This window comes from Anolis sagrei, chromosome 2 (genome assembly GCF_037176765.1).
Source record: "Anolis sagrei isolate rAnoSag1 chromosome 2, rAnoSag1.mat, whole genome shotgun sequence".
Taxonomy (NCBI): Eukaryota; Metazoa; Chordata; class Lepidosauria; order Squamata; family Dactyloidae; genus Anolis; species Anolis sagrei.
The window spans coordinates 198,846,023-198,864,701 of NC_090022.1; the positions used below are offsets into that span (position 1 = coordinate 198,846,023).

The 18,679-nt window shown below is 38.7% G+C and overlaps 1 protein-coding gene across 4 annotated transcripts in view; it reads left to right on the forward strand.

Annotated features, from left to right (window-relative positions):
- Positions 1 to 18,679, forward strand: part of TBX15 (T-box transcription factor 15) — a 109,696-nt gene that overhangs the window by 39,714 nt on the left and 51,303 nt on the right. For all 4 annotated transcript variants that reach the window (XR_009630648.2, XM_067464339.1, XM_067464340.1 and 1 more), the window contains exons 3-7: positions 3,076 to 3,177; positions 6,321 to 6,492; positions 7,691 to 7,858; positions 10,079 to 10,143; positions 14,854 to 14,951. Coding sequence is in view for 3 of the 4 variants with exons in the window: in XM_067464339.1 (XP_067320440.1) it covers positions 3,076 to 3,177; positions 6,321 to 6,492; positions 7,691 to 7,858; positions 10,079 to 10,143; positions 14,854 to 14,951 (605 nt within the window). In the remaining variant the exon portion in view is untranslated. The remainder of the gene's footprint in view (positions 1 to 3,075; positions 3,178 to 6,320; positions 6,493 to 7,690; positions 7,859 to 10,078; positions 10,144 to 14,853; positions 14,952 to 18,679) is intronic.

An 18,679-nucleotide genomic window follows, 5' to 3' on the forward strand; every position in this document is an offset into this window, starting at 1 on the left:
GTTTCGGGGGGGGCTGAGTTTCGGGGGGACTGAGTCTGAGTGAAAGAGGGTCTAGCCTAGCAAACCTTTTGTATCATTACCCCAATACCCCCATACATATGGGATATATTGAGAATGGTGATCAAATCATGATATTAATAAACATAACAGTTTAAATAATGCACCAGTAAGGCCTTTTCGCGAACCACCATGAGAATTTTGGGGGGGGGGGGGCTGAAGCCCCCGAGCCCCCCCCCCCCCCCCCCCGGCTACATGCCTGTAGCATAGTATCCAAAATAAATAATAATTCTGCTTGAATCTGCATTGGAGAAAAGAATCATTTGCCCTAGGTAATCTCCTGAATTTACAAGGCCCTTCTCTATAGTACTGTGGTGTTGTTATTAAAGTTTAACAAGTCAGTTTAGCTGTATATTGGCCATGTGAATAAGAGATCTCAAAGTTGCCCTGTCATCATCAATAGCCCAGGTCAGGTCTCACAAAGCAAAGAACATTTTGAAACAGATCCACAATGTGATTCAGAAAATATTGAAACTGAAAATCTGCTTCAATCCAGAACTTTTCTGACTGGGATTGACAGATGATCAGATAACTCACCAAAAGAGATGGAACTCTACAATATATGATTACTGCAGCACACACAGAAGTGGAAGAGTTCTATAATTCCATTGACTGAAGTGTGGACTTTAAATGTATTCCAGTTGGCAGAAATTGACAAGTTAACTACCGGTACTTTAATAAAAGAAAAGCAATAGATAATTTGGGTTGCTGTAGGTTTTTCGGGCTATATGGCCATGTTCTAGAAGCATTCTCTCCTGACATTTTGCCTGCATCTATGGCAAGCATCCTCAGAGGTTGTGAGGTCAACCCAGTGATTCCGGTCATGAAAGTCTTCGATAATAGATAACTTATTTATTGCAATTTATACAAAAGAGTGGTGAGAAGATTACACTTGCAGGGTTTGACAATTAGTTTGATTTTATATTAATAAATGATATGTATTTAAAATAATTATGCTAGTCAGGAAGTTTACTCCTGCCTTTGGCAAGAAGGTTGGCAATCTAGGTTTAATCGGTCTCTGTGCTTAGTTTGGTAGTGTTATTTAATTAGAAGAGATAGAAATAAATATATGTGCAGTTAAGATGAAATAAGTAGATATGTAATAAATTAAATATTATCAATTTGTTTTCCTGAAGCCCGGCATCCAAGTCATTTCCTGGGTCTAAGTGTTTTGTCTTGGGCTCTTTCACTTGATTCTTCTCTCCTTTTTTCTTGCTTGATTCCTGGTAACCATCTGCAACACCAATCATTGAGAAGTGGACATTGTGTCTATTCCTCCTTTTACATGTAGTGCTGAAGCAGCCTCGATAATGTAATCTGACATAATTTTCTTTCTGTTTGAGAAGTATTTTAAATTCAGAGAAAAACTTTGCCCATCCCAGCTGTTTGGGCTCATTCTGTATCGTGTTTGGAGATTTTGATGGTTGGTGGATACTTTGAATTGGTAGGGTGCACCTTTTGGATGTTTCAAAACTTGCTCTGAATCCATGAGGTATTTTGTGGGTTCCAAGTGCCTCTTGGCACTCCTTAGTCCACTGTAATTTGACACTAGGTTTGGGTTTATATGGTTTTAGGTCCCCTCTTCCTTTTTCTGTGGTTTTTATTAATTCTGTGAGTGACAGAGCAACTTGAGAAAAATTTGGTATGAATTGTCTCTAGAAATTTGCAAACTCCCCCCCCCCCCGCCGTAAAAAAAACAAACCCTAGCTACCTCCTGGTTTTTAGCGCCTCGCCTCTGACAACCATCTGGTATTCATTTCTATGTCTTGGACCAATGTCCAGTACCCCAGACAGTCCAGTTTTTTCTTGATGGAAAGCACACTTGGATAGTTTAACAAACAACTTTCTTGTCAGGAGTTTTTTCGGCACAGTATTATCAATTATCATGGGATGCATAGTTCTGTGAAAAATGGGTATATCATCCAAATAAACCAGCATCCCTTTGTACAGGTGCACTCTTAACATTTCATTTATGAGGTTTTGGAAAATTGCGGAGGCTCTTGCTAACCCAAATGAAATGATTCAAAATTTAAATTTTCTGAATGCACAATTTAAAGTGTTTTATATTCCTATTCTTTCATCCTTACATAATAGTAAGCCTCTTTCAGGTCTCGATTAGTGAAAATCTTCCATGTTCAGATGAGCCAGCATGTCTTCAATCACTGGACTTAGTATGTTTGGCTAGTGTTAATTGTATTCAACCCTCAATAGAGTCTGTAATAATGTTTGCTGAGGTAGAGAGATTTGACAATTTGTCAGATGTTCCAGCTGTCTGTTTGTTTCAAGGAAAAATATTAATTATCTTTCAAATAGTAATTTATTTGTTAACAAATAGCAGTATCATGCTACTCATGACATTCTTTGTAAGAATTGGAACTCTTTACAGAATCATCTTCATAAAAAGCCTTGCACACCCAGCTGTTCATAGGTTCATAAATAATACCCTCAGCCCCCTTGTACTACTGTGAGAAAAGTTCAGTCTCCCAATCACTTCTAATCCTAATCATAAATAAAATTTTCTTGCTTCCTTCTTTTCCCAATTTCCATTTGATTGAGCCTATAAACCTTGTATGTCTCCATATACAGGCAGCCCCCAAGTTAGAAAGAAGAAAGGTTCTGTAGGTTTGTTCTCAAGCTGAATTTGTATGCAAATCAAAACAGGTACATTTTAAGGGTAACTCCAACCATATCTATTTATCTGTCTTTGGATAGTATAGGGAAGGGCTTTTTTTTTTTTTGTCGTGTCAGGAGCAACCGCTAATGTTGTGAGAGAATTGGCCGTCTGCAAGGACGTTGCCCAGGGGACGCCTGGATGATTTTTGATGTTTTATCACACCAACCCCACATGGAGTTTGTTTTGTTACAATGTTTTAGAAATACTTTAGAAACGCCCCCCCTCCCAATTTAGTAATGAGTATTGAAACTTTTTTTATTGATCGCGCAAGCCTAATGTTTACTACATTTCTTCCCCAATCTCCCTCCACCCTCTCTATTTTGTTCCTTTTTTTCTATTTGTAGAAGAATGTTTCCTGCAATGAGAGTGAAGATTACAGGGCTGGATCCTCACCAGCAGTATTACATTGCAATGGACATAGTACCTGTGGATAACAAGAGGTATAGGTAAGGATAGTCGAAGAATAAAAACTGTTCTAAGTACTTCATTGAGAACAAGAGAGACCAAGAAACACATTTTGTGATTTATTTTTGTTATGTGCCTTCAAACTGGTGATCCTATGAATGGGAGCCCTGTAAGTGACCCTACTATTAACAGCCCTGTCCAGATCCTGCAAACTCAGATCCATGGCTTCCTTGATTGAGTATATCCACCTGTCATGAGGTCTTCTCTTTCCTACTGCCTTGCATTTTATTGAACACAGTTGTCTTTTCCAGTGATGTTGTCTCATGACATATCACAAGTAAAGTTAAATGAAACATAGGCTGGAATTTAATGGGTGCACTACAAAAGTCTTGTCTCCTGCCTGTGACATCAGTTGGGAGCCCCTCCCCGCAGCACCAACCGCTGCTCTGGGACCAGAGTGAAGAGAGAGGGGTCAGGAAGACAGTTCCACCTTGTCTCCTGTGCTATGCTAATAATATAATATAATATAATATAATATAATATAATATAATATAATATAATATAATATAATATAATAATATAATATAATATAATATAATATAATATAATATAATATTTATAATATTATAATGTAATATAATATACTACTACTAATAATATAATATTATATATTTTATATTACATGTATTATTATTATTATTAATAATAATAACTAATAATATTACAATGTAATGGTATAATACAATATAGTAGTATATAATACTGATACTGTGCTATGCTAATAATATATATTGTATGTATATATATCTTGTAAGCCACTCTGAGTCCCCTTCGAGGTGAGAAGGGCGGCAAATAAATGTAATAAATAAATAAATAAATAAACAAAAAATGTAAAAGTAGCTGCGTGACTGCTTAGAAATTTTGAAAGGCTGCATGTGTGTAGTCTTTAATTCAGCTAAAATTTTACAAGCACACAGACATAACCTTTCTGTATTGAGAGAATAGTGCTAAGCCATCTGCTTAGTAAAACCTGGTGGGGGGATAGTAATCAAGTCAGGGATAACAGGGCTTTTAGAATAGTAGCAGGGCTCTCAGCTCTTACACCAGCAAAATATAACTGTTGTCCCATCCCACTTGGTGAATTGATTTTGGCTTTCCAGCAGTACTCAGTGTGCTTCATTACCACAGAAGTGGCAATGTGCCACAGAAGGTGGATATCTTAAGAATATGTTCAGCTACCCTGATGAATAGGTTTGAAGGTTAGTAACATCTTTGTAATGTCCCTTAGACAGGTATCACTGCTGTTCTCTAAAAGACGGATATCACTTTCACTAGAGCTTATAGCTGGAATTTCACTTTTAATGCACCCCAGGTCCAGTCTCTTCTTTATCAAATATAGGCAGAGTTGAGGCCTAACGTGGTGGCAACATAACTATGTGAACTCACATAATCCAGAAATGTGCAGTGTTTCTGTAGGAGGTCTGTTAATATCTTTAAAACTCTTTGGAACCAAATTGACTTTAGCTTATGCTTGAAATAGAGATTGAGACTAATCCTAGGCCAGTTATTGTGACATCTGTTGGAATTCAACCCCACACTGCCCTAGTCTCAAGTCCTCAATGAGGGGCAGTTAGTTAGTTTAGTATAGGCTAAGGGTTCCCCTTCCTCCATGTATCCTGTGTGACAGATGGGTAGCTATCATGGAATGGCTAGACGTTGCTACTGGAAAAATGAGTTTAACCAGAAAACACTGGTGATTATATATTTTTAATGGGTTTTTGTATTGATTTTTATAATATTGTGCTAAATGTTTTTAATTGTATTTTTTGACTGTTGTGGCATCAAATTGCTGCCAATTTGTAAGCCACCTTGAGTTGCCTGGGGCTGAGAAAGGTGGGATAGAAATAACGTAAATAAATAAATAAATAATTTCTTCTCTCCTCTCTGTTTCTGCTCTCATTCTGATGTGTTGTTTAAAATGGATACTTTTCTATTGCAAGGTTTTTGAATCTGCCTTCTTACACTTTAGTATGTAGAGTATGTGCTGTGTGCTTTGAGATCTCTCTCTGCTTGTGTGTCAGGAGAGATGTAGTGATTGGTGCTTTCCCCTCTCTTTAAACCTTAGAAGAGATGGGTGTTAGAGTAGCTCAGATCCAGTCCTTAACTATTAAGAAATGCAGTTATTTCTTTATTATTGTAAATGACCTTTTTGTAATTTTTAAGATTTGACTGTTCATCCTGCCTGCCCCTAAGCTCTAATTCTTTACGGCCACATCACATGGCACTTCACGCTCTACTCGCTAATGAGCTAATGCTCAACTTTTGTATCCTGTTTGTTTTTGGATGCTCTGCTATATTTTAGAATAGTTTTTCCATAACAACATCAATATTACGAAACTATTTATTTGCCACCATCTAGTAAAATATGATGTGATTGTCAGTAGTTCACTTGCCCCTAAATGAGGTTCCAGAAACCTCCTCAGTCAGACAATTCAACTAGTTTTTTATCAGCTTTTTTTGATAACTAAATGTCAGTGTCCTTGCTAGATGTGCTTCTGGGGCCATTCAGATACCCTGTCCAGACTGACAAGTCTGTTTCTTCTGTATTTTATCCAGCTTCTTAGGATGTCACCACAACCAAATTATATTGTCTGTGTCAACTAGGCTAACAGAAGAGTTTGGGCATGAGATGACATGGGCTAATGGTTGTACTTTGACTCAATAGACTCTGCAAATGCAGCAGCCAGTATGGAGACTGAACTTTTAGGGATGAAATCGTGGATGTCCATAGTGTAAACTGAGAAGCGAAAGGCATCTGCAGGTGCAGATTGTATTAGAGGAGTCATCTGTAAGTAATGAAATATTCCCTGGTATATCTAAAAGCTTTCATCTGTGAATTAGTTGGATAGCCAATTAGTCTGCTCCATATGTTATTTTCTAGGCACAATAAATTGAAAAAGAGGGTTAATGGAGATGCAAAAATGATGAAGTGATTCCAGGTATCATCTGGTTTCCATTAAAGAGAGAGCACACAGTCTCCTTCCTGTACATATAATGTGAGAATTTGACAATTTATCAGGGAATATTGAGGAAAGAAAGAGAAAGAAGTCACAGGGAGGAGCATGTTTATATGTCTGTAAATATACACATACTTTGAGTAACAAAGCTTCTTTCTATCTCACAGGTATGTGTATCACAGCTCCAAGTGGATGGTAGCAGGGAATGCTGACTCCCCTGTTCCTCCAAGGGTTTATATTCACCCTGATTCATTGGCATCTGGAGACACCTGGATGCGACAAGTGGTCAGTTTTGATAAACTGAAACTGACCAACAATGAGCTAGATGACCAAGGCCATGTAAGTGTGTTTCACTTTCAATTGTCTTTCACTGTAATCCCCTCACACTCAACCTACAACACTATCTACTAAAGTGAAATAATAATTAATACAATGCCACAGTACCCTCCCACTACCAGGGTGTAGCTTTTATGACTCCAAGGTCTGCTTAACCATCTGTTGTGACCCAACACACTTCAAATTAGTCTTCCCTTCTTATGCTTTGCAACAGAAGGGGAGCGAGAATATCTTTGTTAGAGGAATAAGACATCTACAAGCAGAGTTAAAGAAAATCACTGCTTAGATGGCACGTATAAGCAAAACAGCCAGAGAAGCAATGCAAATTAGACAATAGAGTATTATTGGAGGCATGACAGGGAAGTATTTTGTATATGCCTATGGCTTGGAGAGGGGAAGGAGGGTGGATGAGATAAAACACTGTAAATTGACATTTATTGCTATACTTTTACATATATTGTACATATTGTAAAAATGTAATGCTTTTTTTAAAAAAAAGAAACAAATATAACTCTTCTCTGGAATGCTTTTGGGACAGTAGGTTTGGCAGTAATAATGTTGGATTTTTGACTATGACAGGCTTTGGACTGGGTTGTCAGTTGCTAAATCAGACTTTGATTTGGCTACATGATAATAATAATGTTTTAAATGTATTTTAATCTAATGTTTTATCTTTTGTATAATGTTGTATGTAATGTGTTGTATGTTGTTGGCATTGAATAGCTGCCATTGTAAGCCACCCTGGGTCCCCCTTCGAGGGGTAGAGAAGGACAGGGTAGAAATGTTGGAAATAAATAAATAAACAAGCAGATGTAACCATTTTCTCTCTGGGTTTACAAACTACAGCTAGCTGTTTTGGATCATACCTATGATTATAAAATATTGCCAATATCACAACTTTCTCATCTGAAAAATTGAACTTTGCTAAACTTTACATTGTCAGATCAGCTCTGCTCTACATTTTTGGAGTCACCGATTTTAATCACCTCTACATGCCATTGTTAATTCTGGCCTCTACCCCGCCAATCATTACTGGTTAAAATTAGTTTAAAATTATTGGTGACATTTCTTCAGTACTACCCCCCCCCCCCGCCAATCATAGGTTCTGAATAGTATCTCACTCACAGAGATAAAGGTGGGATGATGATGATGATGATGAAAACAATCCATTTTTTCTCTTTCCTTTCTCTTTATTTTAAAGATAATTCTGCATTCAATGCACAAGTACCAACCACGGGTCCATGTTATACGCAAAGACTTTAGCAGTGATTTGTCTCCCACCAAGCCAATCCCCACAGGGGATGGAGTGAAAGCCTTCAGCTTCCCAGAGACAGTCTTCACTACGGTCACTGCTTATCAAAATCAACAGGTAATGATCAAAACAACTTTCAAACCATGTATAAGTTCAATTGCTGTGTGTTTTCTGGGCTGTATGGCCATGTTCCAGAAGCATTCTCTTCTGATGTTTCACCCGCATCTGTGGCAGGCATCCTCAGAGATTGTGAGGTTTGTTGGAAACAAAGCAAGTGAGGTTTCTATATCTGTGGAATGTCCAGGGTGGGAGAAAGGACTCTTGTCTGTTGGAGGCAAGTGTGAATGTTGCAATTGGCGAGCTTGATTAGCATTTAATGGCCTTGCATTAATCTCTATCCCCCACTTTTTTTGAATAATAACATAAATTTAAGTAAGTAAGAAAAACATTAAAAACACATCTCACTTCTCCCCTCCTCAAGAAAGATAGCTATCAAACTCAGATAATATACTTCTTTTCTACTTAATTGCACTACAGCTTCTGCTACATGTAAAGAAATATATTTAAAATTAATGCACAACCATGAATAACATTTATAAAAACATTTTAACAAAAAAAAATCAATATTACAAAACTATTTTGAACCTAGTATTTAATCACCTCGGATTGCTCCTTTAAAGGTCTGAACTACAATACAGAGTGGATTCACCAGCTCCCTGACATGGCAGCCAGAGGATGCTTTTTATTTTTTTTCTCAGCAACCTTGCAAATACTCTTGGATCGGCTCTATGTTTACTTTATGTTATGATACATAACAGTTGATAAGTTTAAGAATGAAAATACATCTTATAGTATTCTAAAGTGATCAGGGCTGTTATTTTTCTGATGCGATTCGGTATTAGCTGATGTATTTAGGCATGTCTAGTTGAAGAATATCTGGATCTTTTGTTTGCCTTATACCTGCATTCTCTCCCATTTAATTTTGTTTTGTTTTACAGTATTTATCTTGAACTGAAACAAGTTAAATTTTGAATCTATGACTCACTGTTAATATGAAATTAGTAACAACCTCTGGCATCAAAATATCTATTAATACATTTAAGTAAAGAAAAATAAATGATAAAAATGAATTTATGATTTCTGAATTAGGGAAGAAAAAATCCATAGTAAACACCTTTCCATTGTAATATGTTAATAAAATAGTGATTTTACCGATGTGTCAGCAGAGCAAATGAAATGAAACACAAATTAGTATGAAAGACAAAGACAGGTGGTATAACCTAATTTATATGGGTGGGGGCATATGCTATGACCTTTCATCAAGGTCTAGTAACTGCTATTAATCAAAAGCAGAATGAAATCTGCTACATGAGCAGTTGAATTTATAAGACTGTTAATTATGAAAATCCAAGTTTTAAGAAAAATTCTGGCCTGAAATAAATACTTCATGTCAAAACAGTTCAATATTGTATTGTCGAATGCTTTCATTGTAGGTTGTTGTAGGTTTTTCGGGCTGTATGGCCATGTTCTAGAAGTATACAGCCCGATAAACCTACAACAACCCAGTTCAATATTGTTTTAAGTATATAGATGTATTCTTAATATCATATTTTAGCATTAAGAGACTATTTTTTGTAGCCTTGTAACTTTAAAATCATGTTCTCTCACAATATTTATATTTAGGAAATCAAGAAAGTAACAACTTTTCATATATTAAGAGAAGACGTAACCTCCAAAACAATCAGAAGATGATAGAAACAAAGTATGCACTTTGATAATTCTTTATAAGTGCTATTACATGCATTCTATCCTACAGTCATCCCTCCACATTCACTGTGAACCTCCACATAAGTGTGAAAATAGCGAATTAAAATGCATTTAAAAAACTTGACAGAACATCTCTCTAAGAATCTCTAGGGCAGTGGTTCTCAACCTGTGGGTCCCCAGATGTTTTGGCCACCAACTCCCAGAAATCCTAACAGCTGGTAAACTGGCTGGGATTTCTGGAGTTGGAGGTCAAACAAAACACATGGGGACCCACCCACAGGTTGAGAACCACTGCTCTAGTGCAAGCAGACCATAGAGTCACACAGGAGGACCTAGAGATTCATAGACAGAATATATAATAAAATCTGCAAAAAATTAAATCCACAAAAGTCAAACCTGCAAATGTGAGAGCTGATCTTACTACATGTATCTAATAGGGGGAGGATAAAAAGTTCCAGGACAAATGAACAGAAGTGATCACATATCAATAAAAGAAGGCAATTGTAGAGTAATAAAAGCTTCAATACAACAATCACATTAGAATTTAATCCTATTTGCATTCTATTGCAGATCACAAGGCTAAAAATTGACCGGAATCCATTTGCAAAAGGATTCAGGGATTCTGGAAGAAACAGGTAAAATCTTAATCTTCCCTTGCTTGCGATAGGTTAATCTTTGTGTAGTAGTTTGGTGTGGCATTCATTTCCAGCAAGTTCCTTGCACAGTGTCTACTCAAATAAAAAATAATTAACAATTAGATGCTGTATCTAACACGTAGATGCTACACATAAATTCACGTATTTATTTTCAAAATGCATGTTGTCCCAATGATTATTATGATGGCTTATGAACAACTGGTAGTACAACATCAACAACTCAAAACAACACTCAGCATCAACCTTATAAATTAGTGGGACATTCCGCTGCTCCCTTCAGTACTGTCTAGAAGGTTTTTAAAAAATGAAGCCAAGCCAAGCAAATTCTCATGTTGCAATTGCAAGAATTTTACTTCCTCTGAGAAAAATTGGAAAGGACCAAGGATGTTGCTTGTGAAAATGTGGTACTCATGGTTGTGACAATGTGAATACTGTTGTGTGAGGAGAATGGCACAGTGGAACAAGATGTTTACAGGACCTGGTGCAGCCACACACCAGACAAGGAGTGTTTGAAACGGGTGGTTGATTAACATTAAGAAGAGCAGGAAACTGCTATAGCACGGTAGTTGGAGCTAACTCAGTGCAGTTTTCTGCTAATTTTAAGACAGAAAAACATCCAGGAAAGATTTAAAATACATTGAGTAAGAAGATTTGGGCCTTAGATTTTATTGCAGGGCTCAGTTAACTCTCTTAGGGTCCATCTACACAGGTCTGAAAACCAGAAAGAAAGAGGGATAAAAACAGGGATGCATATCCATAATGTGCGCTTGATTGCAGAACTGCATGGAAAATATGTGATAAAACATTTGAATAAAATCCAATATCAGGTGAAAAATGCGCAAACCTGGAGGCACCAGGAATGAGGATGAGAAAAGACTGAAAATCTGTGCACACTTTGTTTGCATCAGCACTGCAACATTTGTGAAATCTCAGTGCATCTCAGAATCATTAAGAAGAAAAATTAAGTAAATTTGGTGGATGTACCACCATGGCTTTTGTGGTTCTGTTCAATCCAGATTAACCAGACCAGGGGTCTGTAAGAACTAAAATATGGTCCATTGCAACGATAGCAACTGGTCTCACGAAACCCTCTTATAGTGCCGAGGCTTATTAAATATAGTTTTATGTGGGTGAGCAGATGGCGACTACTGGATGGCGTATGTTGTGTATCAGAAACTAGAGCTGATGTGGTCTATCCAATGCAATTTTCTGAATCAGCACCCCAGATAACCAAACCGAATTTCCAGTTGACCAAAAACCAGTTAGTAACCCTTTTGGTACTAATGTTGGAGAGTGGTCCCTGGTCAAAGTGGCCCCTGGTCAAAAAAGGTTGGGAATCGCTGATCTATATCATTGAAGGAAAACACACCCTTTTTGCTGCTGACTACAAGTAATTTCTTCAAAAAGCTATATTTTGTTGCAGAGCTGTAAACTTGCCCAGGGAATGTAGAAACTGTAACTTAAAAGACAATGGGTAACATTTACAGTTCTAGCTCTGTTTAAAAATGTTAGCTATGGGAAGGAGACTAAACTTATTTGCTAGAAACATTCAAAGGCAGACACAAGATTGTGTCTTACAAAACAATTGAGCAGAAGAGTGATGGCTTCTAACAGTACTCCAACAAGAATTGGAAACTTGCTTTTCTTAAAAAAAATTGAAAGCTTAGAATCTGGGGCAGATGGTGGTTCAAATATGCACCAGGTCTCATGACTAGAATTCAGGTAAAATGTAGATAACTGATGGTGCAGCAGGTCTAATTAATGGTTTCAGGGAAGGCATGTAGTTTAATACTAGATAATATTCTTTCTCCTTCACAAATTGCAAGGGTCCATTCTAGAGTACCTCCAGTGTTTACTCTTGCCAATGTCTTCTTGTTGTGTGCCTTCATGTCTAAAACCACCTGTTAATGTCTTAGCTTACAGTTTCAGAGTACACTCCCTGTCCTGCCTTTTAAGTAAAATGAACACATATGGCAGGCATGTGTGCATGTGTGTACAATTTATAAGATAAATTTAAATTTCTTCCCAAAGACTTTGTGGGTTGAGGGTGTTTCTGCTATGGCAGCTGTGTGAAAGTGCTCTTTGGCAATTATGTGTTTTAAAATATTCTTTCTTTCTTATCAATACCAGAATTTCTAAATTCTGGTAAAAAAAACTGGGCAGAAGCAATGTAAAACCAGCTTCATTGGCCTACTGTCATCCTTTATAGTTGCATCTAGGTCAGAGGAGCCTCACATAGGTGCCTTGCTCTCAGCTGTAGATGTACTTGGTAAACTTGTGTTTGAATTCAAATTATAAGGTATTCTATTCACACATTTGGAACATTTTGATGTAGGAGCTGCCTGTGAGTGAAATGGAGGATGAGTGGACTCTTCTTTAGAGGCTTTTAAGCAGATGTTGGGTGGCTATCTTTTGGGAGTAAGTTCTAGTTTTAGTCCTATTATCCCTGCATGTAGGGGGTTGGATTGAATGGCCCTTGTGTTCCCTTCTAACTTGATGATTGTGGTAACTGCATCTGGAGAATTATCCCACATGACTTACAACTGGATATTGAACTGAGTGGGTGGTTTTTCAGATCACAAATGCAGATGTCTGTAAATGAGGGAATAGGCAATTGGAAAGAATAAAAATGTGGTGAGGTCTATATTAGTGGACCCAGTAAAGGCACAACAATGATGATAGATGACAGGGGAAGCTGCATACTGTGGCTCTGCTAGAGACAGGCTAGGACTGTGCTTAAGGAAAACTGTGAAATTTGTGGTTTTATTCATGCTTTCAATAAATAGCATGCGTAATAGTAGAAAAACTTAGTAGAAAAATGATGACTCTGTGAGATGTCATAGCATGCTTGAAAAAGGAGGGTGAACTATGAAAGAATTTCGATCAGCTTGTGTGCATGTTGATGTTATATATCATGTCCTGTGTGGGAAAGACTGTCTTGCAGGCTTGTAGCCCTACTATATGACATATGTATATGTCCCCAACTTACAAACATCAGACTTAGAAATAGTTATTGTTTGTTTTTAAATTTTATGAATAGCCCCATTAGAAAACACAGAGTTGTATAATGAGATATTCTATAAAATTGTACAGATAATGGGCTGCAACTCACATTAGCCCAAGACCTGTTTAGGCTGAATTCCAGATCTTACTGGCTGGAACTCGCATGAATCCCAAGGTTGACTGGCTGCGAGACCCATCAGTCCCAGATCTGGCCTGGCTTCAATTCCCATCAGTCCCAGGTTTGACCAGCTGCAACTCCCATCAGTAGCAGATCTTGGTAGCTCGAACACCCATCAGCACCAGATCCAGCCAGGCTTCAACTTCCATTAGCCCTTGATTTGTTTGTACTTCAAGTCGTGGCTCTCCTCTTTACCAGTCAGACAGCTCAGCCTGGTAGTTGGGCTACAACGCACATCATTCCCATCCTGCTAGAGAAGGGGTAAAGATGTTGGGAGATGCAGTCTGGCTAGTGGGCTGAGCTTTCTGTTCAGTTAGATGGAGAGCTGCACCGTCAGGCGTGGGTGGGAATAAGACGTGGCAGGAGTGCAAGTCCTATTATCTTCTATGAAGCCCCCCAAATCCCATCTTTAAAAAAATATTTTGAAGGGTATGATGTGCATCAGGTTTGGTTAAGATCCACTGTTGATGGGACTGATTGCTTAACTAATTACAGATCCATCTAACATTAGTATTGTCTATCCCATATTTTACTAGGTTGTTTCCAAGAGGATCATGGGGAGCTTTGTCAAATGTCTTACTGAAATCAAGATATGCTATATACATAGCATTTCCTGCATCTCCCAAGCTTGTAACACTATTTTAAAAAGAGAGAAGATTGGCATGACTTGTTTTTGAGAAATCCATGTTTGCTTTTAGTGACCACAGTATTCTTTTCTAAGAGTTGAAGCCTGGGTGGATCTGTGACTGAAGGGAGCTCCAGCTGGCTCCATATGACACAGCCAGTCAGTCCTGGGATTCATAGGAGTTTCAGCCAGATCAGGTCTTTAGCTGATGTAAGCGGCAGCCCATCAGCTGTACAGTTTTATGAAAGTTCCCATTATACAGTTATGCATTTTCTAATGGGACCATTCATAAAACTGAAAAACAAACAGTGACCATATATCATAAACACTGTTACAAAATTCCTAACCAAAGCTAGCAAGAAATAAAGTAAAAAAAGGGTTATCCGACCTTCCTTGATTACAACAATACATCAGCTTCATGGTACATAATTCATTATGTCAGGCTAAACCCTGACTTCGGTTTACAGTTCTGCTGTGGGCCTTGGTGTGACCTCTGGTGTGCAATTTTCTTCCTCTCTTTCTGCATGTGCTATTTAATTTATAGGTCTTCCTCCCAGGAATAATCCAGTTCAGCTTCATTACATCTCAGACAGATTCATTTCTGCACAGCTTGGGAAAATCAGCTTTCTGATCAAAGAAACACTGCAGAATTTATCACTAAACTGTTCATCACAAAAGACTGAATGGTTTAGGAGAATGACAAGGAGAAAAATTGGAAGCTATTGTATTATTGAATATTTGGATTATAAAAATGCAATTTTGCATTATACATGAATCAATGTAGTCAAGTTGTTGCTGAGGAACAAACAAAGGGCATTTATTTTGGGAGATATACCAGTTGACTTACATTTCCCCCCCCCCCCCACTTTTTTTCATTCCACAGAACTGGGCTGGAGGCCATTATGGAAACATATGCATTCTGGAGGCCCCCAGTGCGAACGCTCACCTTTGAAGATTTCACGACCATGCAGAAACAGCAAGGTGAGCCATTTTATAATGGGCACCATAATGTTGACACTGGAAGAACAACACAGCTTTATAGTGGGTGCGTGGTGCCCTGCCAGATTCCTCATAGAAAAGTACTATTAGGCTGCCTCTCCTACAGGAAGAAAGGACTACCATTCAGTAGCAGCATGTGTGCTTTGCTTGCAGAAGGCTATATTGTTAAGAAGGATTTCTGGTTACCAGGCTTCCTCTTCCTGAAAATGTAGAGCTAGTCAGAAGATACCACTCACAAGGTACTGAACTAACTCAGCAAAAGGTGGTTTCAGATGTTCTTTTGTGGAGGAATAAATAATAACTTAATGATATAAAGACAGCTGCTTAAATTAACCTAATCACTCAATGTACTGGCAGTATAGAGATCATAGTATGTTTTCAGCTGAGTAATCAACTGTTTTAAATGGCCTACTTGCCGCTTCCTCTCATCAGGTTTCATCTCTGGTTTACTGACAGCTGAGATGATGTTGCTTGTTTTTGTGTTTTCTGCTTCTGTGTTGCCTCCCTGCTGATTTTGGCAGTTTACTGTCACTACCAAGGAACATGGAGCACTTTCAAATGATTCCTGCCCTCAGCAAAAGCCAAATATGAAATCGTTTTCCCAGAAATCCACTGCATACATCACATTATCCCTTGGGGATTTCCATTTTGTTGTAGAAACAGTGGTGGCCTGAGTGACCCACCAGGAAATGCTGGGAAATCATCAGGTATATCCTGTCCTTTGGAGAATGATCAAGAAATAATGCAGGGAGGAATGGCTCATGTTATTGCCTTCTCTTGCTTGTTTACATTATATACCTGCATCCATCCCACAACAGCTTAAATAATGTGGTGGAAGAATTTGCTGGGGGAAAAGACATTATTACATTCCTATTGAGCCTATAGAATAGACACTGCAATGATCTAGGACAGTGTTTCTCAACCTGGGGGTCATGACCCCTGAGGGGGTCGCCAAAGGCCATCAGAAAACATATATTTCTGATGGTCTTAGGAACCCTTTGGCAGAGAAGGCTGAAGATCTCCCCACCTGTCCTTCTCTTCCTTTTTGGAAACAGATGGCGAATCCTCGCACCACAAGCCCTCCTCTGCTGTGATTGGCCATGCTCTCAGACAAGGGAAGGGCTGATTCTGAGACTCCAAGTGGGGAGGGGAAAGCAAGCATGCTCAGCGCATGGCAGTGTGGTGCGCATGTTCAGGCGAGAGAGAGTGCAAGGAAGGAGGGAGGCTGATGCCAGCGAGTCCCTTCAAGGTAGGGAGGTTCTGTGTGGGAAATTTGTCCCAATTCTATCGTTGGTGGGGTTCAGAATTCTCTTTGATTGTAGGTGAACTATAAATCCAAGCAACTACAACTCCCAAATGTCAAGCTCTATTTCCCCCAAACTCCACCAGTGTTCACATTTTGACATATTGAGTATTCATGCCAAGTTTGGTCCAGATCCATCATTGTTTGAGTCCACAGTACTCTCTGGATGAACTACAGCTCCAAAACTCAAGGTCAATGCCCACCAAACCCTTTCAGTATTTTCTGTTGGTCATGGGAGTTCTGTGTGCCAAGTTTGGTTCAATTCCATTGTTAGTGGAGTTCAAAATGCTCTTTGATTGTAGGTTAATTATAAATCCCAGCAACTACAACTCCCAAATGACAAAATCAACCCCCGCACAACCCCACCAGTATTAAAATTTGGGCGTATTGGATATTTGTACCAAATTTGCTCCGGTGAAGGAAAACACATCCTGCATATCAGATATTTACATTACAATTCACAACAGTAGCAAAATTACAGTTATGAAGTAGCAATGGAAATAATTTTATGGTTGGGGGGTCACCACAACATGAGGAACTTTATTAAAGGGTCGCAGCATTAGAAAGGTTGAGAAACACTGATCTAGGAGAACTTGAGGCAGCCCCACTGCAGAGTAATTACTCACCAATAAGATGTTAGACAAGAAAGTGCACCAGAGACCAGACTGGACTTCCCACAGCCACAAATTCACAGGAACATTTCTAGTTGCTGTTACTCTTCGTTCATAAACATGGGAAAGCAGCTGTAAATGTGGCATAATGCTAATTAATTCTTCATAATGTATACACATTGTTGCACATATGTTGCACCTGTGTAAAAGGGGCATTATTTTTGACAGCCAGTTTGAGGACAGCCAGAATTGTCTTTGCCACTTGGCAAGAATATTTCTTACACAAGGTGTAGCATGTGCCAGCTTTCTTTTCCATTGCTCTACTACAGGAGTAACTAGTTTTAATAGGCATAATATATAACTGATTTTATTAAATGGTGCCGACTTATGTTAGATCTTGCCAGTTTCAGATGGGTAAAAATGCCCACAACCCCAACTGAGTCATTCTTGAAACATGGCTCATTTACCATTGATGCCTATTGTGCATTAGGATGCCTGCCCAGGTAAATCTCAGTAGATACGAAGTTTTAGCACTGAAGTATCATCACTCTACTATGTCATATTTTCCAGGCTTGCCTAGCTTAACTTTGATGTGCACCATGTTCATGGCCGCTCAATAAACAAACAGTCCCAATATTCTGAAAATTAGCCCTAAATTGTAATGTCGTTGGTTTATGAGTAGTGATCTCATCACAAAGGGCTCAATTCAGAGGCATACACCAATTTAGCCCAGGTCATCCACGGAACCCTCTGGTTCCGTGGATGCTGGTGGAGCTCCATGTATGATGTGGGGCAGAGCCAGTGCATGCCACTTCTGTAGTAACACAGGAGGCTTCCTGTGTTGCCATAGGAAGCCGTGGGAGGAAACTGCGCACTTGATGCTTTCTTCCACGGAATTGGCAAATTCTGGAGCCGGCCAATGCGGGGCTTGGGGCTCCAGATTCCCTATGCCCTCCGATGATGTGGGATGATTCTGGTGACCATGTGACGAGGGAGTTAGTCTGGCACTGGGTACAACGCACTGAGTAAAATAAGTTTCAATGCTTCTTTTGCATCTGTGTGAACACTTTTGGATTGAGATTACTGTGGCATTCTATGCGCTAGATGAACTATTAGCCTTGTATTCATATTTACACCATTAACCCTGTTGGTTATCAGATAACACACTCATAGCAACTACAACAACTGCTGACATAGTCAAGTAATCTAAGGAAAGGAAAATATTTCATGTATTTTTAGCTTCTTTAAATGAAGTTTGGCAGCTGAATAACCAGGAAGCAAGCCAATGCCATGTGACTGTTCAGCTCCCTTCAGGCATCTGCCAACTGTTGCTTTGGCTATTCAGTTAAGTTGGCATCAACTTTAGTTTGCCCCATTACAGAACTCACTTGCTAAATCATGAATGTAGTTTAATTTAACCAGGGTTGCAAATATTAGGACCTAATACTAAGTGTTCAGTTTTTGTGGGCTATATTCAGGAAGGGGATAAAAATGCAAATTACCCAGTTGTATTGTCGAAGGCTTTCATGGCCGGAATCACTGGGTTGCTGTATGGCCGTGTTCCAGAAGCATTATCTCCTGACATTTTGCCTGCATCTATGGCAGGCATCCTCAGAGGTTGTGAGGTCGTCTCTTTGCTTCTAGTCATTAATTTGGCACCAGGATTCAGGCTTTGCTCTGCATCCACCTTCTGTTCAGAAATAAGTGGGCTAGATTAAATGTTAATTATCTTAAAGTAGGTGAGAAGGAATAACCCCCAATTTCACTTTGATCTAGAAATAACCAATTTAGCAAAA